This window comes from Nelumbo nucifera, chromosome 7 (assembly GCF_055504915.1).
Source record: "Nelumbo nucifera cultivar China Antique chromosome 7, China Antique-T2T, whole genome shotgun sequence".
Taxonomy (NCBI): domain Eukaryota; kingdom Viridiplantae; phylum Streptophyta; class Magnoliopsida; order Proteales; family Nelumbonaceae; genus Nelumbo; species Nelumbo nucifera.
This window is the reverse complement of record NC_142655.1, coordinates 7,715,168-7,736,642: the sequence shown is the minus strand read 5'-3', so window position 1 is coordinate 7,736,642 and position 21,475 is coordinate 7,715,168. Positions and strand designations below refer to the sequence as shown.

The window sequence follows — 21,475 nt, the reverse complement described above, 5'->3', positions numbered from 1 at the left end:
ATAAAAATACTAAAATATATTTGTGATTAGGTCATTCGATTTTGGCCAATTTACAAATGGCCATAGCGAAACTGATCCCAATTTCAACCAGAAATATTAGAAACTGAGCAATTATTGTTATTTTTGTATTATAAAAAGTTATTAAAAGTATTATAAAATTTAAATAATTAATCATTATTTAAAAAATTAGAAATATAAAATAATTATATACTCTTATGTGTTTTATTGTTTAGCTTTCCTTAACAAATCTCATGCATCGCATGGGTCCCTACTAGTATAAATATAAATAAATTCTTTTTATCAAAAACTAACAATAGTAGCTAGTAACGAGCCTAACCACAACTTAAATACAAGAAAAATAGATTGATGAAACAAAAAACTGATATGGAACATCTTAAGAGGCCAAAAATGGTTGGCACAATAACATCTTAATGTCATTAAAAAACAAAAAAAAAAAGGATCAATTATCTTGATAAAGGACAAACCAATGTGCAAAGTGCAACTTCACATTAACTGAATTCCTGACAACTGGTACTCATTCCACCTTCAAGAGGAACTCAGAAATTCAAGCCACCCAATGTTTCATCATCTTCTAACTTTGCAGTGAAGAGTGGTGGTATTTTGCAAAATATATGCAGGACTACTCTGAAACTGTAAACTGCTTTCCGTGCAGTTAAAATAGTAGCTGGAGGCACTGCGACTGGCTTTTATGTGCAACAGAAGCATTTTAATATTCCAAGCTCAATGCAGATGTCTAGTTATTAGTTTTTTTTCTTTTTCTTCTGGACCTTCAAAGAACCAGCAAGACCAGGAACCAATGCTTTGCCTGCCTTTTTTCGCCCCACCTTTCCCTTTCCTCCAATTGTGGCAATTTTCTTCAACTCCCTCATTTTGCTCTTAACTCTGTCCATTGGCTGACCTTTCAATAATTTCCCTGATTTAGAGTCAGGTTTGTTCATCCTTCGGTTTTCAGTACCACTAACCATATGCTTGTGCGGCTCATTTTTGTGGGAATTTTCAACTTTGCGTTTCTTTTCTCTCCTCTTATGCACTATTCCAAGTGTCCTGGAACCATCTTCCGCATCTGGCACATCTACTCCTCCATAAGCCCTCTTTTTCCTCCTGAGATGGGCAAGTTCCACAATGAGAGATGGAAATCTAAACCTGAAAATTGGAACTTACAATATAATAAAATTCTGTAGGCTTCATAGAGAGTCCAGACCACTTTGGAGATGTATCTGCAAGTTCCAATGCCGTCTCAGTACTACCATCTTTAGAACTTTTCTTTCCATGGCGTTGCTGCAAACGAGTATAAAATCAACTATATAAAATCTTCTACAGGAAATCCAAGAAATCACAAAAAACAAATGCCAATCATCTTATTCCATGCAACCTGAGAAAGCAAATAACTTTCCATGAATTCTGACTTGTATAATGGAATCAAATATATGAAACAGATATATCTTTTCTTTCAAGAAAAGTGATCTGTTACAAGTTTAAGGGGCAGACCAAAATGGACTTGGGTATATGTAATAGGAAATGATTTAAGGGTTCATAATTTAATGATGGATATGACACTGAACAGAATAGAATAGTTAAATAGGCTTCATGTAACTGATCCCATATAGTTGGGAAAAGGCTTAGATGATGATTTTTTTTTTCTTTTAAGAAAAGGCAAAGCAACAAACTATATCAATTGTCAAATATATGCAATACACTAACTCTCATCCCTTCAACTGACTGGTCTGACCCCTAATATTCTTCTTATAATTTGTTGCAATCTGCAACATCTAAAACAGTAAGCAAGTATATGAAAATAAAACTCAGGGAACTGCTCAAACAACATGCCAGTAACTTGTTTTATGATGATAACATTCAATGAAAAAGATTACCTCCAAAACAGTTTTGATAAACCCCTTGTATTTATCTGGCACAATGGACTGAACTAAAGAAGCACCACACTTCCGTATCATGATTTCCAGTATAACTGTGACCTGTAGTGACAAACATAATTCAGAAATCTGTAAATGTCGAGAACAGATAAATAAAAAAGAAAACATTGCCAATAAGAGATTCTGTCCAAATTGTATGTACCTTTGATCTAAAGTGATGTCTTGAGACAGAAGACCATGGAAGAACTCCATTGACTATATCGGAAAGAATTTTCTGCAAGTCTTCTACTTGTAAGCAGGATACCACCACTTTCATGAAGCCCAAAACAGCCTGTTTCATGTCAAATATACTTAAAACAATAAATATAGTAGAAAAAAAAAGATAATACAATGAGTTGGGTCTTTCCAGGTACTTACTTTTATAATTTTTATATCTTTGCTTCGCAGCAAAACTAAAACTGAAGGCAACAGATCAGGTACAGAAAAACAAAGATCACTGTCCTTGTATATCAGCACTGAAAGTGCAGAAACAGCTGCACTTGTTATGTGAGGAGAAGGACCAGAAAGATAACCCAATATCTGACAAAATGAACAATCAAAACAGTAAAAATTAAAATCATGATCAAAGCATGAATCAATCACAACAAACTGTCTAACAATGGCATAAAAGCTATTTAAAACTGACCAGCAAAAGATATTAAGACACATGTCAATAAAACTGTGTTTTTCTTATAAAAAAACAAGCTTTTTTCTTTATAATTCGTGAGCATCTTGGAAGAGGGGGAAGCAAGATATTGATATTTCATTTTTATATTGCACAGAACAGATGGCAAAATAACTATATAGGCGCATGTCAAGCTGATAATTACAAATGTAGAAAATGAAACTAGGCCAAATAGTTCTACTTTGGCTGTGAAATTGAACTTGAATCTTTTATAAAGGGAAAAAACAAATGAACCAAATTGTTCAACCTAAATATTTATGCGAGGCATCTCACTCATTAAGAATTTTGATCTTAAATTGAATTTTATTATTTTTTGCTGACTCTTTCCTATGTGATGTTACCAGTTCATATAGGTTCAGACTGATGGTCAAACAGTTTGAACTGAACTGGCCCTGTTTCTGGTTCATTAGCATGGTTTTTTTAGCATTGAAAAACACATACATTTATATTACATTGCATGGGATAATTCACAAAATTGGTTCTCTTTATGGTTGTTATGGGGCTAGGGAATAGCTTCCTTCTCACATCCAACTGTAAGGATAAGATTATGTGCAAATGCCCCAGACAAGCCATTGTTTTGATCACCTAGGCTGCAAGCAATGGTTCAGGTCCCCATACCACTCCATTTGAAACAAATAACAATCTTGAACCAAGTCTCTCTTGTAAGCACTCATTACCACTCCATTTTAAAGCTTCATGTAAGGTCTGCCTAGTAAATACTACTCTTCCAAAAATGAATACGATAACCAGATTTCACCACATAGGATATATTTGAAAATCCAAAAACATGCTCATATATTCCATGTCAAATACAGGATCTATAAGATTCAGAATTAGATCCAGGTTCCATCCATGTTGAACACTCCATACCTGCTAACACTGATTTGCCCTCATCCATTTCATTTCCACATCTTCATTGTTACTTCCATAGTAGTGCTTTATTCGTCAGATTAAAGGGACTCCAACCAGATCCACCTTTTACTCCACTCGATGAGATGGGACTTCTCTTTCTATTTTCTCTGAGGTTTCAGCCGCCAACACCAGAATAGATACAAGTGACAAGTGAGAGGTACATTGAAAGGCAATTTTAATGAGTATCAACTTGCTTTTGAGAGGATTCCTCTCTTTCATCCTGCCAATTTTTTTCACAATCTTCTCCACAATTAGGTCATATAAAGCCTTCTACTAACAATTAGCTCCAAGAGAAAGTCTGAAATATATTGCAGGGAAAAAACCATGACTAGATCCCAAGGATTTCACTAATTTCATTTTTCCATTCAAGACTTCTTTCTTAACATTCAAGGCACCACCTACTTAAACAACCTTGCTTCTTCTTTAATTCATATAGAGATGAATATTGCATCAAAGCAAAAGAAGGTAAATCTTTGATATCAAAGTGCTTATTTTGTATCACAAAAGAAATAATGAAAGAGCTAACTCAACAACTGTCCTCCAACACACACACACAAACACACACTTGAAACCCTTCAATCATAGCAATACTTTCAGCATTGGAGGAATACAGAACATCCCCTACCTCATGGACGCCAGTTTAGATCAACCACATCATTACTCATTGTTTAGTTCAAGATGGATACTCCTGGCAGAAGTTCCAAGATTATTAATAACCTACTTTCTCCTTGAACAAGGGGGAAGCTCATGAGATGTATAAGTGTAACATTTCTGCAGTAAATTTGCAAGGAATGCCATAGTCTTCCATGATAAGACTCAGATGTGGTTGGGGCAATGATGCCTCAATCCAAGGATCTTCTCTCATTGGTTCTTTCCCTTTTCACATTCACCACCTTCACTGCTTCTATTTTATAAACAAAACATTTTTTGCAGTGGTATCAAAGTGTCAACCGGTTGACTGACTAGTCAGTTGAGGACCAGACCAACTGCATCACTAACTAGCTGGCTGATACCCATCATGCAGTCGTCTAGGACAACTGAGAATTGACTAGGCAAAGTAGTCAAATAACAAGTTAACCTAGTCAATCAGAGAGCCGGTTTAAAGCTATACTTGTCTTTTTGCATCTCTACTTGTTTGAAATAATATAGAGCATTTTACATTTTGTTATATTCATGCGGTTGCTTCTTAGAGAAAGAAATGAGGAAGTGGTGATGGAGTGCATAGTAACAAGGGGGATACATTGGGTTAAAACCTTGGGCATTTCCTCACAATTCACCTCTGATGATATTTGGAGGAATTGGGGTACAGTGGCAGAAGGCTCTTCAGAGGAGAAGATTACTTCCTCTTGGATTCCACCTGAAGATGAATTTATTAAGCTTAACTTTGATGGGAGCAGCCAAGGCAACCCAGTTCGGGTATAGGGGGTGTTTTCTGAAATAAGGAGGTATTGTTGCACTGTTCTCGAGACCAGCTGGTGCAGGGGATTCAGCTAGAGTGGAGCTTCTAGCTGAACTTCAAGGGGCGCAATTAGCTAATGGAATGGAAGATTCTCTAGCCAAGCAAGGGGTTAATAGGGACCATTTATTCTGGCTCAATTGTAATTCTGACTCTTTTTTAAGTTTTCTTCTAATCAGTGGTTTGTTGGTATAAGGACCATTACTTCATGTAATGGTAAAATCTCAGGCTGGCACCCAAAAAAATGCAAGTCCAACTCTGAGAGCGGCCACTGAGTAAAAAAAAAGCCAGATGTAAGGACCTTATCCAGTCTACCCCTCCCAATACCCCAGATTGCCGGGACTAACATTGGGTAATGGCCTTTTTAGAGGTATGCTGGTGTGTAGTTGCCACAAACAAAAGGCACATCAAATAGTCACGGTTACTCTTTCTTGGAAAACAAAGGCTGTGATTCCTTGCCCTAGACTATGTACCCTAACTTTTTCTTTGTTTTCTAAACAAAGACTGTAAAGTAAATGTTTAGTATGTAATAAAATATCTGGAGAAACTAGAAAGGAATGCAAGGGTATTAGAGCAGCCGCCTTGTGGACAATCTGGGAAGAAAGGAATGCAAGGGTATTCAAAGAAAAGGAAAGAAGCATTCAGACTGTTGAGGATTGTATCTTGACTAGAGCCATTCATTGGTTAAGAACTATGGATTTTTTTCATACATTTTCCTTTGATGATATTTGGAGAAACTGGAAAGCGGTGGCCAATAGTCATACGAGGAATGACAAGGAATCTGCAATGTGGAAGCCTCCGCCTGAAGGTTGGGCAAAGCTGAACTTCGATGGTAGCAGCCAAGGAAACCCAGGCCCTTCGGGGATAGGAGGGGTGCTGAGAGATAAGGAGAGAAACATTTTAGCTTTGTTTTCAGGCCCTGTGGGAATAGGAGACTCAAATAGAGCAGAGATTTTAGCGGCTGTACAAGGTATTCAGATTGCAGAACAATTAAGACTTCAACACTTGGTATGTGTTGTGGGATGGCTGACAGAGCCAGCTTCAGCTATTTGGCGATATAGAGACTTATTGAGGAAAGTCAACTGGCTCACAAGAAATATGACAGTTACCTCTCTTTGGGTGGAAAGATCAGCAAATACCTTAGCAGATGGGCTAGCTAAGCAAGGGGCTTCAAGGGATCATTTATTTTGGGCTGCTATGTAATTTTATTTCTGTTTATTCCTGTTTTTAATTTGATGTAATAGTTTGTAGAAGAGGTAACAGCTCGTGCCTCTTCATGGGTTTCCTGTATTGCCTTAATTTCTGAATTAATAAATTATTTTCATTCATAAAAAAAAATGTTTAGTATGTAATCTTTGGAGAAAAATAGTAGAAGAGTGGCACAAGAAGAGAGGACTGAGGAGAGAAGAGAGAAAACAGAGATTTGAGATTCAAAAGTTCTTGCTGGCGGAACCAGCAATAATATTTATACTAGGGAGTCCCAATACAAAAATTAAAAGAAGGGAAAATTACAAAAGCACCCTTACGGCACTAAAGCTTTTTTTTATAAGTAATAAGATAAGTTTCATTAATAGAGAATTAATGCAGTTACAAGCTTCCCATGGAGAGGCACGAGCTGTGTCCTCCCCTAACAGCAGGAAGAAAGATAAAAAGAAAACAGATTCAATCGACAATTGAGCCCAATATAAGCTTTCCCTGTTTACCCCTTGCTTTGCAAGACCATCAACCATAGAGTTTGCTGATCTCCCCACCCATTGTATTCTCACTGTCAAGCTCCTTGTCAGGCAGTTGAATTTTTTAATTTCATTCTTAAAACACCACACTATAGAGTCCAGGTTTTGTAGCCATCCCACTACCACCTTGGAGTCCCCTTCTATTATCAGTTATTCCACACCTATCTGCACAGCTAGCTGTTCTCCCTGGATAGCGGCTGCAAGTTCCGCCCTAGTAGAGTTTTCAACTCCTATGGGCCCCGAGTAAATAAGAACCACATTCCCAGCCTCATTCCTCAGTACCCCTCCCACCCCTGACAGACCTGGATTACTAAGACTACTTCCATCGAAGTTCAGCTTCAAAAAACTTTCAGGAGGGGGCTCCTAAGTCAAACTCATTTTAGCCTTTCTAGATGAACAATTAGCCACTGCTAACCAATTCCTCCAAATATCATTAAATGAGAATTGATGGAATAGGTAAGTGATTTTATCCATAGGATCACCCTATTTAGAATGCAGTCTTTCATCTCTTCTAGGTTCTCTCCTTCTCTTGGAAAGTTCTGGTATTCCTTTCTTCCCACACGGACCAGATCAGCGCTGCTCTTGCACACCCACATAATTCTTCCTCTTCTGTGCCGCCAAGGGAAGAAAGCAGGATCAAAGATCAAACTTGCATCCGCTGGCCTAACCAACCTGCACCCAAACAATGAGAAGAGCCACGCCCATAACTCTGCAATAAATGAACAGGATATTAGAAGATGGTCACAGTCCTCACCATATGACTTGCAAAGGATACACCAACAAGGTGAGAGACAAACATAAGGTCTTCTCTTTTGTAGAATGTCTAAGGTGTTTATTTTCCCATAATGCACTTCCCAGCAAAAAACCATAACCTTAGGGGGAACAGGCCTACACCAGATTTCCTTAAAAGGGAAAGACTGAATGTGGCTAGATTGAGTAATGGATTTAAAGAAAGAAGCGCAAGAGAAGGATCCAATTGGCTTGGGTGTCCAGATCCGTTTATCGGGTTCAAAAGGGTCCAAACATACTGTATCAAGTAGCTTAGCAGATTTGTTAGGGACACAATTTCCTCTTCCCTTAGACCTCTACGAAACCCAAAGTCCCAATTTGGTGTTAATGCATCCCTTAGACCTCTTCCCTTTTTGTACCTTGAAACAGAGAACAAAGAAGGGAAGAGGTCCTTCAATGGAGCCTCTCCAACCCAAGTATCCTCCCAAAAAAGGACAGAGTTACCATTACAAACATCATGCCTGACAAAACTGAGAAATTGAGGAAGGATGCCATAATGCTTTCCATGGTGTTGCCCAGGTTGCCTGCCATGATACTCTAGCATCCCACCCATTTTCTGAGTAACCATGAATAATACCCACCACCTCATGCCAGAGCCTCTCTCTCTCCACCGGCCACCTCCACAGCCACTTCCCCAGCAGTGCTTTATTTTTTTTAATCAAATTTCCTAACCCCAATCCCCCTCGTCTTTATTCTGGCATACCACCTCCCATTTTATCAAGTGATCCTTCTTACTTCCCCCCAGCTCCCAGAGGAAATTTCTCATCACCTTCTCTAGCTTCTTAGCTTCCCTAGGTGGTATCCTAAACATAGAAAGGAAATAAGTTGGTAGGTTAGCTAATGTGGCTCTTATCAATGTGATTCTACCCCCCAAAGATATATAGTTTTTCCTCCATGAAGTCAACTTCTTTTGAAACCTCTCCACCACTGGACACCAAAAGCTACTTTCCTTAGGGTTTGCTCCTAACAAAAGCCCCAAGTAGGTCATAGGCCAAGACGAGATAGAACACCCCAAGCTTCTTGCTATAGCCTCCACCTGACTGTCCTCCAAGTTAACCCCGGCTACACAACTATTCTCAAAATTGACACTCAGATTTGACACCCTCTCAAAGTTCCTAACCAGATCCTTAAGATTTCTCACTTTCTCAATATCATCCCCTTCACAGAAAATCAAAATATCATATGAAAATTGGAGATGGGTGACCGGAGTACCATCCCTACCTATCCTCCACCCTTTAATCACTTCTTCTTTGTCAGCCTTTGAGATCATTCTACTAAGCACCTCTGCTATTAGAGTGAAGAGGAAAGGTGATAGAGGGTCCCCTTGCCTGATACCTCTACAAGCTAGGAAGAAGTCCTTCACCACTCCATTAACCAGGACAGAGTAATGGCATGACTCACACATCCAAAAATCCAACTGCACCACTTATTCCCAAAGCCACAATTTCTCATTACTTGTACCATGAAGTGCTAGTCCACCAAGTCATAGGCCTTTTCAAGATCCAACTTACAAACAAAGCCTTTTCTTTTCGATCTTCTCATATCCTCCACACACTCACTAGCAATTAGGATCTAATCTACTATTTGTCTCTCTTGTACAAATGCCCCTTGGGCTTGGCTTATTAGGGATGGGAGAACTACTTTCAGCCTCAAAGACAACACCTTAGCCAAGATTTTGTAAGTGCTAGTTACCAAACTAATTGGCCTGTAATCCTTAGGTTGGATAGCATCTGGTTTATTAGGGACTAAGGCCAAAAAGTTGTCATTGACTCCCGGGCTTACTATATAATTCTCGGCAAATTCCTTAACAGCATCACATAAATCCTCTTTCAAAATGTCCCAACAATCTTGGTAGAAAGCCATAGTAAAACCATTTGGACTTGGTGCCTTAGATCTATCCATCATGAACACTGCTTTTCTGACTAGCAGCATATTTAACAAGCATCATTCTTTTCCTGCATACATGTAGTCTATATTTATTTAATTTATGAGTTGTTTATAAACAAGTATAAAAGGCTGTTTATAAGTTGTTTTTCTTTGTATTTTTGTTTCTGTTAGTGCCGCAGGGGTACTATTGTAATTCCCCTCTCTTTATGTTATGTTTTGGTCAACCTAATATAAATACCAAAAAGCTGATGCCGCCAGCAACACTTCTTGCTCTCAGATCTCTCTTTTCTCCTCTCTCTTTCTCTCTTCTCTCTTCTCTTCACTTCAGCTTCTGGACAAAGAATGAGATTGCATCAATATCTTAAATTCAAAACATATCTTTTTTTTTCTACCAACTAGTCAATGCCTAGACACCAAATTAGTCATCACATTCACTAGAGGAAAAAACAACCAGTCATCACTTCATCATATTGACAAATGATAACACTTCTCTTTTGACATCATTATCAATAAAAAAAGGGGGCTGGTTCTGTAGGGAAGCTCCATACTTGACCCAATTAAAAAAAAAAAAAAAGGTTTCTTTCATGTAAATATAGAATTATTTGTAACTAGGAGAAAATATAAAGTTACCATACTAAACAGTCGTTGATGAGGTGTACCACTTGAAAACATATCCCTCTTCAAGCTGGAACTTATCGAAAGTAGTACATCATACGCTGCTTTCCTGGCTTCTTCCTTCGACTGCAAGAACACTTACAAGCATAAATAAAATGAATAATGTAGTATTAGACCACTTCATGTTTCAATGTTAATAAAGAAACTTACGATTAGATAAGTTTTATGCAATATCATGTTTCAATGTTATTAAAGAAAACTCTTGGGAAAAGCTAAAGTTCAATTGCAACCTCGTTACATGCAACTTACAAGAAACAAACCTTAATCCTTCTTTGACCATACAATTTGCAAGAATTTGTAAGGAATCTTCTGTTATAATAATTTGATGTTCTTAGATGATCAAAAGACATAAAATGGGAAGATTTATAGCGAGAAATAATAGAAGGTTATTTTTTGAGACATGTGTTTCATTTTGATTTCTTAAATAGATTTATGAAGTACCTACATGGCCAATAAAAGTTATTTGCATCACAAACAAGATCCAATGAGCACCACAGAACTAGTGCCAAAATGTCCAAGATCATCATACAGAACAACCGTGACAAGAAATTACAATACTCCCTGAGTAAAAGGACAATAATACCCCAACATCTGTAACACTAGAAATTATAATACTTCTCTCAAGTGAAATATATATATCATGCATACCCAACTTGTCACAAACTTCAACATGACGATAGCTAACACACTTATATGCTATCCAATTGTCCCTTAGAGCTTACAAATAAAAGACAAATTTCAACCCTTGCAACTTTCTCACAGATCAAGTGTTTATGTGCAAGTACAATATATTGACTGCTGTATTGTAATAGACATTGATCCTGAAACTAGGAAGCCCAACTCATTAACAAATTCTTTAGCCATAAGGCCCATAATATTTCACCCACTCTGTGTGCCATGGCTTTTTGTGTAATGGAAACATCTCGGGATGGCCTTGTATTCTACCTCTCCCAAGACCCCAAATAGCTGGGAACAACATTGTGCAGGGCCTTTTTATATGCCATGACCTTGTATTCTACCAACACACCTGATCTCATCTCTATGTCCGTCTGTATCAGTGTTTTCAAAATCGTGTGATTCACGATTTGAATTGTACGATTCAAATCGAATCAGGGCTAAAACGATACAAATCGTTTTTTGAATAAATCGTATGATTTGTAAGCAAAACGCTAGTGTAGATCGTAAATCGCGATTCTTGGACAATTCATACGATTAGAGTTTGAAAGCTTAACCTAAGATTAAATGACCATTTAACCCTTTTCCTTTTTAAAGTTTTGTCTTTACATAGAGGGGCAGAATCGTCATTTTAGTTATAAAACATAGAATATCCACTTTGGTCAATCAAACATGACTTACCATTGAAGGAAAAGACTTGGTAGGAGACTGGAAGAGAAGAAACCCTCCTCCATTGTTTCAGTGAAGCTCCAAACCTCCTCTACTTGTCTGCATTGAAAGGTGAGAGGTTTTGTTTTTTTTTTTTATTTCTACTGTTTTTATATTATCTGTACATGGTTTGTATTGTTTTCTTCTTTCTTTCTTCCTCCTTTCCTCTTGTCTTCTTTCTTCTCCTTTATTTCAGTTGGTTTTTTGGCATGAAAATAGGGGCTCCGCCCTATTTATTTCTGTCGGTGTTTTGGGATAAAAATAGGGGCTCCGCCCCATTTGTTTCAATTGTTTTTTTGGCATGAAAACAGGGGCTCCATTCCATGTTTTTCATTCATTTTTTCATGAAAGCTAGGGGTACCTAGTTTCATAATATTTCCCCCTTGTTTCATAATATTTTATCTTGATTTTTTTTTTGCATAAAAACAGGGGCTCCGCCCTTTTACTTTTCACCCTTTTTCCATGCATAAATAGGGGCTTTTCCCCAATATTTTTACTTGTTTCTTGCATGAAAATAGGGCTTTATCCCTGATATATTCCCCTCACCCTTTTTCTAATCACAAAACAGGGGTTCATCCCCATTTTTCATTCTTTCTTACACAAAATAAAACTGTATTATGCAAAAACAGATATGTATTTGCACTTTTTAGGTTAAAACAGGGTGTTTTCTATTGTGCAAAAATAGCTTCCTTTTTTTTCTTTTTGCTAATGTTAAAACATGTATCATTCAATTATTTTCACTCTCATTTTTTTATAAAACAGGGATATATTCTATTTTTTCACTCTTTTCTAACATGAAAACAAGGTTGATTTGTTTTCTTTGTTTCATTATTCATATTAAAACAGTGACTTTGCCCCATTCTTTCCTCTCTTCATTTTTCCCTTGTTTATATTTTCCTTCCTCCTTTAAATTAGATTATGATTTATGAAGCACTTACACTTAGACTTTAAAATTTGATTTTTTTAGAATGGAATTAAAATTCATCCATAGTTCTATACACATGATATCTCTTTATATTCATTAATTTCAGAGAAATTAATTTCTTTAGTTGTTTAACTTTCATTTGTAGTGTTTGTCTCACTATCGTATAAATTGTATGGATAATTATTAATTGATGACTTGATGTGTGTAGTTTGTTACTTTGTTGAACACTTGAAAGTTAAAATTTAAAACAATAGAAACAAGACTCTATACTATATAGTTATGGTTCATTCATATTTCATATCAAGATAATTAAAGATATTGCTTTTTATTGACACTAGTGTAACTATAAGTCTGTCATTACTATATAGCTATAAGATGTTTATGGGTTAGAAAGCTTGTGCAAAGTCATTTTTTCTATTTTTTTTGAGAGATTTAGGTATATTTTAGAGTTTTGAACATCTTTTGAAAAAATAAGAAAAATCTTACGATTCGATTCAAACCCCTTTATGATTTACGATACGACTACAATTTTCAGAACATTGGTCTGTATCGGGGTGTCTTGATACTTTTAACACTTTCTCACAATTCTCTTTTGATGATATTTGGAAGAACTGGCATCTAGTAGCAAAAAAAGTTCTCATAATTCTCTTTTGATGATATTTGGAACACTTTCCTAATTCCTACTAGTTACCACCGAACAGTTTCTCATAAGAGTCCATTTGGTTCACAGTTGGAATCGGAATGGACTTCTCTTTTGATGATATTTGGAAGAACTGGAATCTAGTAGCAAAAAAGTTTCTCATAATTCTCTTTTGATGATATTTGGAACACTTTCCTACTGTTTACCACCAAACAGTTTCTCATAAGAGTCAAATTTGGTTCACAGTCGGAATCGGAATGGTCTAGTCCCCCCCCCCCTCCACCTGTTTGGTTCAGACAGGAATCGGATTTGGAATTGTAATCAAATGGAATGGATTCTCATTCCCAAGGGAGGGGGAGGGAATGGTCATTCCCTCAAATGGGGGGATTCCATTCCAACAGGAATGGAAATCAGATTCTGATTCAGCCCAACCAAATGGTTGCAATAGGAATAGACCATTCTGATTCTGATTACAGATCCTTTTTCCCATGAACCAAATGGACCCTAAAATTTGATGGGAGCAGCCAAGGCAACCCAGGTCCTTCCGGTATAGGGGTTGTTTTGAGGAACAAAGTAGGAATTGTTGTGGCCTTTTCGGGACAGGCAAATGTAGAGGACTCAGTTAGAGCTGAGCTTCTTACAGGAACTGGAGGCAGTAATTTGGGCGTATACGGAGCATATTAAGAAATTCAAATGGATTACTAGTAACATGACATTAAGAGATCAATGAGAAAGAAGATCAACCAATGGAAAGCCAGACGCTTTAGCTAAACAAGGGGTTACTAGGGATCATTTACTCTGGGCTCAGTTGTAATTTGAACATGTTACTTGTGAGAGTTTGCACCTTGCAGCTCTCCCTTTTCTTTGCACCTTCATTTATCTATCAAAAAAAAAAATGCAGCAACAATTATTGGAGAAAGAAAGGAGAAGAAAACAAGAACCGAACCAGAATAACCCAAATTACACGACTGTCACTTTACAGAAGACCACTGAGGCTTGACTAACTTAATATAAAGGACAATACCCCTAGAAGACCCCAGATTACAAGATGATCCAAGACACAAAATAAATCAACAGCAATGCCAGCACAAACTACCCCTAACTTTCCAACTCCACCAATAAATGGCATTCAGCAATTTGTATTTTTTCCCATTTGTCTGCCTCTCCCTCCAGTATATTTGCTTGTTATTTCTTGGTGTTTGCTGGTTTTATCCCAGCTTTGATGCCTCTCTGTAGATATCTGAGGCTCCTTCCAGGCTTCCACTCAGTACAATAGCTCCAGTAAATTCTAAAAAAACAGCTTTTGAATCGTCTTGTTCACCTCCTCTGTCTCCATCTCTCAACCAATAACCTGCCCTTGCCTATCCAAATTAATGAGCCTTTTCTTTTAGCTTCCTAAATATAATACCAGCAGAAGTGTCACAATGATGCAACAAGTACAAGGGTACAACAACCCAGGCAGCTTTCCCACATGCACAGTTGCACCTCAATACCTCATGTTGCGTGATGTTTTCCAACAAAAGCAACTTACCCATTTGGCAAGCTTCATCAATTAGAACCTTTTCATCATCTTCACCTCATCTAAAGGGGAAAAATACCGCAAGGTCTGTCATTAAAATAAAAAAAATAAAAAAAAAGAGGAGCTTGACCCCAAAAGCATGACACAAACCACCACCTCAACACTCTCAAACAAGGGTGTCTCAAGGGGCACAACAGTAGGAAAGTCAGTAACATCCCCTACCTAACCACTAGCCCAACATCTGGATTCTCTTCAAGAACCTGTAAACTCTATGGATGTTTCACCAAGTTCAAACAATAACCATTTCCCACAAAAGAAAACTTCACCACCAGAAGTACAGAAACATCTTCCACCATAGCCTGAACACCATCCCCCCTCCCCCCAATAATCTCAATCGAGACAAATGACAGGGCAAGATGGTGCCAACAACCTTAACAACGAAAAGTGCCATAATCACAAAAAAGCCACAAATGAAAGAGATCTCACCTCAATAAGGATCTTAGGACTGATACCAGCGAACCTCATTAAAGATCCTAAGGTCATATGTATTATGGTTTTTCCAAATATAGGGTTTCAATAAAATTTTCCTAAGTTATTGAATTCTAATATCCTTAGTCAAAAAATAAATAGAAAGATCCAAGAAAGCACCAAACAGAATCCTAATAATCGAAACAAATTATTGGAACAGAGTATAACCTCTTTTAATTTTTCTTCTTCTAGTCAAGGAGAGATAAATAGACAAAAAACAATGTCTTAAAACAAACTTATCAATGAACAAAATTAAATCAAATAGGATACCATTTTAAAGCAAACCCTTAAAAAGTTCTTACATCCTTTAGTCTGAGTATGATCTCATTGAGAATAAGAAAAACCTTTGCACTCTTCTCCTCCTCCAAATCACTCTGCACAAAACATAGAAAAGATTTCAAAGAGAAAGGGAAGTTAATCAGCTATAAAATTAAGATCATTTAAAGCTAATGTACATCACATTAAACTTAAAATATTAATATCATACAGTATAACACCAACTCCTACTAATACATATTCAGAGTAACTTTGACCAGGTCAACATTTCAAAGAATAGGCATTCGAAAAACCATTTCAGACTGCCATTTTCCTGGACATAACAGGCCTGCCTGGTCCTACTCCTATCCAAATCTGACAAAATTAACAAACCATTGAAGACAACTTACAACATTTGCAGTGAAATATAAATAGTACATGAAGTGATAAATGTGATATAAAAGCTAAGGATTGACAATTATATAAACTAAAAATTAGTTATGTGTTCAACTGATGCCAAAGTTGGAAAGATTGAAACAAAAAGCAATTTGTTCAGAAAAAGCACTCATGGAAAAATTACCATAAATTATCAACTTAAAGCCTAACAAAGCATTAGAGAAGGAGGAAATAATTCATGAATGCAATATATGTATATTTGATTTCTTCTCATAAACTGCTGTTCAGTGAGAAGCAAGTGCTATACCAAGCTTATGAAGATCCATTTAGAAAATTTTCTCAAGTATCAGGGTGAGAGCAAGGATCAAAATTCCAATACAATACGCCCCGTATCGGGCGTATATTATCTTTGGGTCCCGATGCACCTGTTTACAGGTGTTTCAGGAACCCCTTTTTTTAATAAAAATTAAACTTAAAAAACATCCCCAAAACCAATTTTTGAAAAACAAAACTAAAAAAAATATAAACATACATGGTTTTTAGTACCAATACGCCTCTGCTGATACACAGGGGTGTATCAATACTTTGAACCATGGGTGAGAGGAAATGCCTTGCATTGGAATTCAAGACCATGTTCAACATGCCATCAAAGTAGCATAGAGAAGACAAATGATCTTTGACAGCTTTGAGCTGACTGAAATGTCTTCTCTTTATCCTCTTTGGATACTGAAGTTTTTCCCTTTTTCTTAATACAATTCAAGGCTAATGATCAAAAAAAGAAAGAAGACCATAGCATTGCCTTCATGGATATAATATGAAGAACAAGGGGATTCTCAAATAGCTATCTTGTGGACAATCTGAAAAAAGGCTTGATAGAAAGCACTACTGTGAAGTGGTACATAGGGTAAAAAAGTGTAAGCTTTTTTACTCATTGGATATAGATGACAATATTTAGGGGTTAGCAGATTCTGGTTTATTCTTCATCAACTAAGAGCATCAGATATTATCGTTGGATCCCTCCGCCCCCCCCCCCCCCCAAAGCCTCTAAATACATCAAATTAAACTTTGATGTAAGCAGCTTGAGAAACCCAGGCCCCTAAAGGATTGGCGGTGTTTCCAGGAATAGCCATGGAGACATTAAGGCTATGATCTCTGGACCTTCTTTTCTTTTTTTGAGAAAGTGATGAATTGTGCTGATAAAAGAAAAACAATAAAAAAAGTGAAGTGTACTAGAAGGACAGAGAGGGTTTAAAAGCAATGTTCTCTGAGAATGGCTAGGGAAAGAACAACTTTTATATTCACACAAGGATCAGCCAATAGCCTAATAGATGAATTGGCTAAACAGGGGGTGTACAGAAACAATTTGCATTGGGGAATTACCCCCATGGGGATAGAATGAAGTGCACAAGTTATGACAAAATCAGGGTTTAGGTAGCTTAGACTAAGGGTGCTCACGGTTCGGTATGACAAAATCAGGGTTTAGGTAGCTTAAACTAGGGGTGCTCACGGTTTGGTTAACCGAACCATGGGGTATTTTTATAAACCCAACCGACCTGATCGGTTTTTTAAATACCCTAACCAAAACCGAACCGATGCAACTGGTTAACCAGTGGACCGAGAGAAGAGAAGGTTTCAGTTTTTTATGCATTTAAAATAAAAAAAAAAATCTAAAACAGAGAACTGAGAGAAGAGAAGGTTTAGGTTTCGAACTTCAAAGAGAAAAAACAGAAAGCCAAGACTAACTAGGATGAATGCACAGGTAAATAGCTTGGTGAAAGTAGTATCAGGCACAATGTCTCCATATCCTATGGTGCAGAGAGTCACTACAGAGAAATACAATGCATCTACTAATCTGACTGTAGAATGACCAGTGAAACTTCCACTTCTCACCATATAAATGGAAACACCAGCCATGATATACAAGACCACACCGATGAAGGCTTGATGAACAATAGAAGGGGTCGATCGGGGGGCGGGGCACTGCTCCACAGAACTGGAGGGAACATCATTTTGATCTGCTAATAAGGAGGGGGGCGAATGGGACTTACGCTTAAGCTCCTTCCTTCTACCCAAGTTGGCTATGAAATTGACAAAGGAAGAACTGTTGGCCGTTGCTCGAGTGGTCTGTGGTGGGAGAATAGGAACTATGGCTTCTGTATTGAGAATATGGGCCGGAGGTTGACACAAGGATGAACCAAGATCAAGCCCAGCAGAGGAGATGAAATCCCTGGTCAGTGGTGCTGTGCTAGACTCCTCAGGCAATACTTTCTTATTGGAGAGCAGAAGCTCATCCATGGTGAACCTTTATTATTACATGGCATGAATTAAAGATCAAACCTCAACCAGAGCTTTTGATTGTGGAGATGGGGAGGCTTCTTTTCTCTTTTTTCTTGTTTTCTCCTTTTTCTCTTCTTTGTTTGATAAAGATATGACGCATGAGTAGGTCCAGCTAGTAGAGAAAGGCTGAAAGTTTCGATTTTTGAAGAGACTGAGAAACTGGCAGTCAGTAGTCTGGCACTCTGGCAGTCTGAGACTTTCAGCCTTTCTCTTCGAACCTTTCAATTCGATTTTCAAAAAAAAGTAAAATATATAATATATAATATTATATAAATATATATTACTGTATATATCGGTCGGTTCGGTTAACCGGCGGTTTTTTTTAAATGGTTAACCGAAACTGTCAGTTTTTTTAAGAATATCGAACCGAAACCAAACTGACCGGTTCGGTTAACCGATTTTTCGGTTCGGTTTCAGTCGGTTCAGTTTTTCGGGTTTTTTTTTTGCTCACCCCTAGCTTAAACTACCTATCATTTAAATAAGGATGCCTGGCACATTCATCTGTTACCATTCTTTTTCATTAGTGATAAGGCTTCAAGTTAACAATAGAAAACAGGGGGATTCTGAGTTCTGACCTTTAACATATGAATTAACAAAAAGTGAAAACATGCAAATCGACTTCTTAGAGACATGACATCAATTGGTGACTTAAGATCAAGAAGTAGTTCCAAAAGTTGATCACACCGTGATGTATAAAACCAAGTATGTTCCTGCACAATACCACAGAAATAATTAGTTTACAGTTATCTGCATATAGATACATGAACGCAAAATGGTTATACAGACCTCAAAAATTCGGCTCAAAGTGTAGTATGCTTCAGAGAGACCAATTCCATTAGATGCCTAATAAAGAAACACATAGAAATGATTTAAACCATATATGACTATTAGAAACAAATATTAACTTTCGGTAATATCATACAAGAGAACATATCAAATTAACATCATACCTGTAAAACTGGCTTAATGTAGTTAAAGATTATATCAATGAGGTCTTCATTGGCTCCTTCAATAAGAGAGCATGCAAACTCTACCACAATCAACCTGTTCCAGTAAATAGGTTACTATGTAATTTATCATTTTACTTTTACCTACATGTAGCCTATGATGACCAGATACAGATACGGGTAAAGAAAATGAGGAGACAACTCTCAATTTCTTAAAATCCTGATTCCTGGACACGGATACAGGTATGGCATCCTATACTATATGATTATATCATGTATGTGTAGATCTTTTATAGGATGACTTGTTAAGCATAAAATTTTACATACTATAGAACTGTCAATTCTATTGAGTACATCTAATGGCATCCATCCAGTATCATACCTGACACAGGTATGCCAAGCATGTAATGGCATCCAGGCATCATAGCTTGTAGCAAGAGAACCAATAAAATGTGAATTATTCCACCAATAAAATGTGCATTATTCCACATCATTAGGATATTAAACCATTTATTCTCACAGGCTTCAAAGAGCTTGATAAGATTCTTAACATCCAAAAGAAATGGAACAGTTGGTCAAGAAGAGAAAAATACCATAAACAAAGTGGTTCTTATATTTTCTTGCACAATAAGATACATGAAGCAGCCAAAATCAACCCTAGCTAGAAACACAACTCATGAGACTCCAAGGGAGGGTAATTTCATAAGATATTACACCAGCAGAGTTTTAAAAGCATAAGTCACAAGGCGAGGTGTGTGCCTTTTCGAAGCAAGGATCAAAAATACAAAAAATAAAAAATAAAAAAAATAAGAAAAATAAAAAAACCTATTATAAATGTTTAAAAAACCTATTATCTAAAATTAAAATACATAAACATAACATGTAAAACATATTCAAATGAAAATTTAAAAATAAAATCAAATATATAAAACATATTCAAGCATGTAGAACCCTCAATCTCTTTTTCCTAATTGCATTACTTCAAATAGCTAATGTGATGTAAAACATTTTGCATTCCTGATTTTACGAGCCACATTTGTACAATTGTACCAAGCCCCCTGAGGCAAGCCCAAACAAGTCCATGATAGGGTTTCAAATTCTTAATCGCTACATAAAAAATAATTTTATAGTTTTAAATGCCTTTTAAAAATATAATTTATCAAGATGAAAGAAAGAACAACATTAGTAAATAGAAAGTCTTCATCAAGGTTTATCTTTATGTTGAGATATGGTGTAGTTAGTTGGAAGAACAGCAAATAGTTGATGGCAAATTCCATAATTGAAGTGGAGTACATTGTCGCAAGTGAAGTTGCCAAGGAAGCTATATGGATAAAGAAATTTGTTCAAGAGTTTGTAGTTGTTTCTTCCATTGCATCTCCCATCCCTTTGTTGTGTGACAACATTGGGGTGATTGCTCAAGCCAATGAGCCTCGAGCCTACTCAAAGTCAAAGCACACCGATCGGAAATCCTACATTATTAGGGAGACATAGAGGTAAGGAAGGTAGCGTCAGCGGATAATATGATAGACCCATTAACAAAGCCACTTTCATAGAAAGTGTTTGAGAAGCATGTGGATAATATGGAACTTTGCTATGTACCTAATTGGATCTGAGTGCAGGTGAGAGCAGTCGGACAATTTATTATTGCATAAAATCAATTTATTTATGTGTCATTGGGTGTGTTTTTGCGTTTTGGCCCCAAACTCACATTTTAGGATAATGGTAATTTACTGGAGACTCTCATCATCAATATGTGATCTAAATGTTCCCAACCAGTGGGTTGACTTGGGCAATTAATCCAATTAAGGAACCACCAATGAAGTAAAATGATAGTGTTACAAGAAAAAGAAACCACCAATGAATTAACAGGAAAAAACTACAAAAATATTCATAAATGAAATAACATTAGGATAAAGGAAATAAGGAAACTCAACAATTGCAAATAACATCAAACCAGATTCATTTTACCTCTTTGAAACTTCTTCCTCCACACACTTTGAATCCCCTCCTTGTTTTGTATCAGTAATACCATTACGACTCTCCAAATTTGCATTAACACCAATACCATTTATAAGCTGGAACCTCTCTAATGACGATGTGAAAAGTTTCTTCACCTTAGAAGTCTCAGCAATAGAAGCCATGCATCTCATAGCCTCCTGAATGAGTAAAGAAAACAATTATGACTGTACATGATTTAACTTCTAGAAGGACATCTCAGAGCATGGAAAAAGATTCCCCAAAGAAAGGTTGGTTTTTGGCCCTCAGAAATATTCACAACAGATCCAGAATAAAGGGAAAATTTACCTAATATCTATGGCCTTGAAACTGTAGATATTTTGAAGAGTTTAAACGATATGATAGTATTAACCTTTTCAATTGATACTTGATAGGATAGTAGATTTTGTTAATAAAAATAAAAAATAAACCGAGTAAAATAGGGATACCCATAGGAATAAAATTCAATACAGAAATACATG

General features: G+C 36.8%; 1 protein-coding gene across 1 annotated transcript in view; it reads right to left on the bottom strand.

Moving 5' to 3' along the window:
• Positions 1-269: 269 nt before the first annotated feature.
• LOC104590515 (ARM repeat superfamily protein) overlaps positions 270-21,475 on the bottom strand; it is a 77,861-nt gene continuing 56,655 nt past the window's right edge. Inside the window, exons 8-18 of the mRNA XM_010249211.3 lie at positions 20,967-21,154; positions 19,002-19,095; positions 18,838-18,894; positions 18,627-18,761; positions 15,366-15,437; positions 10,024-10,134; positions 2,310-2,471; positions 2,095-2,223; positions 1,893-1,994; positions 1,223-1,299; positions 270-1,122 (exon numbers count right to left, since the gene is read on the bottom strand). Coding sequence (XP_010247513.1) covers positions 762-1,122; positions 1,223-1,299; positions 1,893-1,994; positions 2,095-2,223; positions 2,310-2,471; positions 10,024-10,134; positions 15,366-15,437; positions 18,627-18,761; positions 18,838-18,894; positions 19,002-19,095; positions 20,967-21,154 — 1,488 coding nt within the window. The 3' untranslated portion in view covers positions 270-761. The remainder of the gene's footprint in view (positions 1,123-1,222; positions 1,300-1,892; positions 1,995-2,094; positions 2,224-2,309; positions 2,472-10,023; positions 10,135-15,365; positions 15,438-18,626; positions 18,762-18,837; positions 18,895-19,001; positions 19,096-20,966; positions 21,155-21,475) is intronic.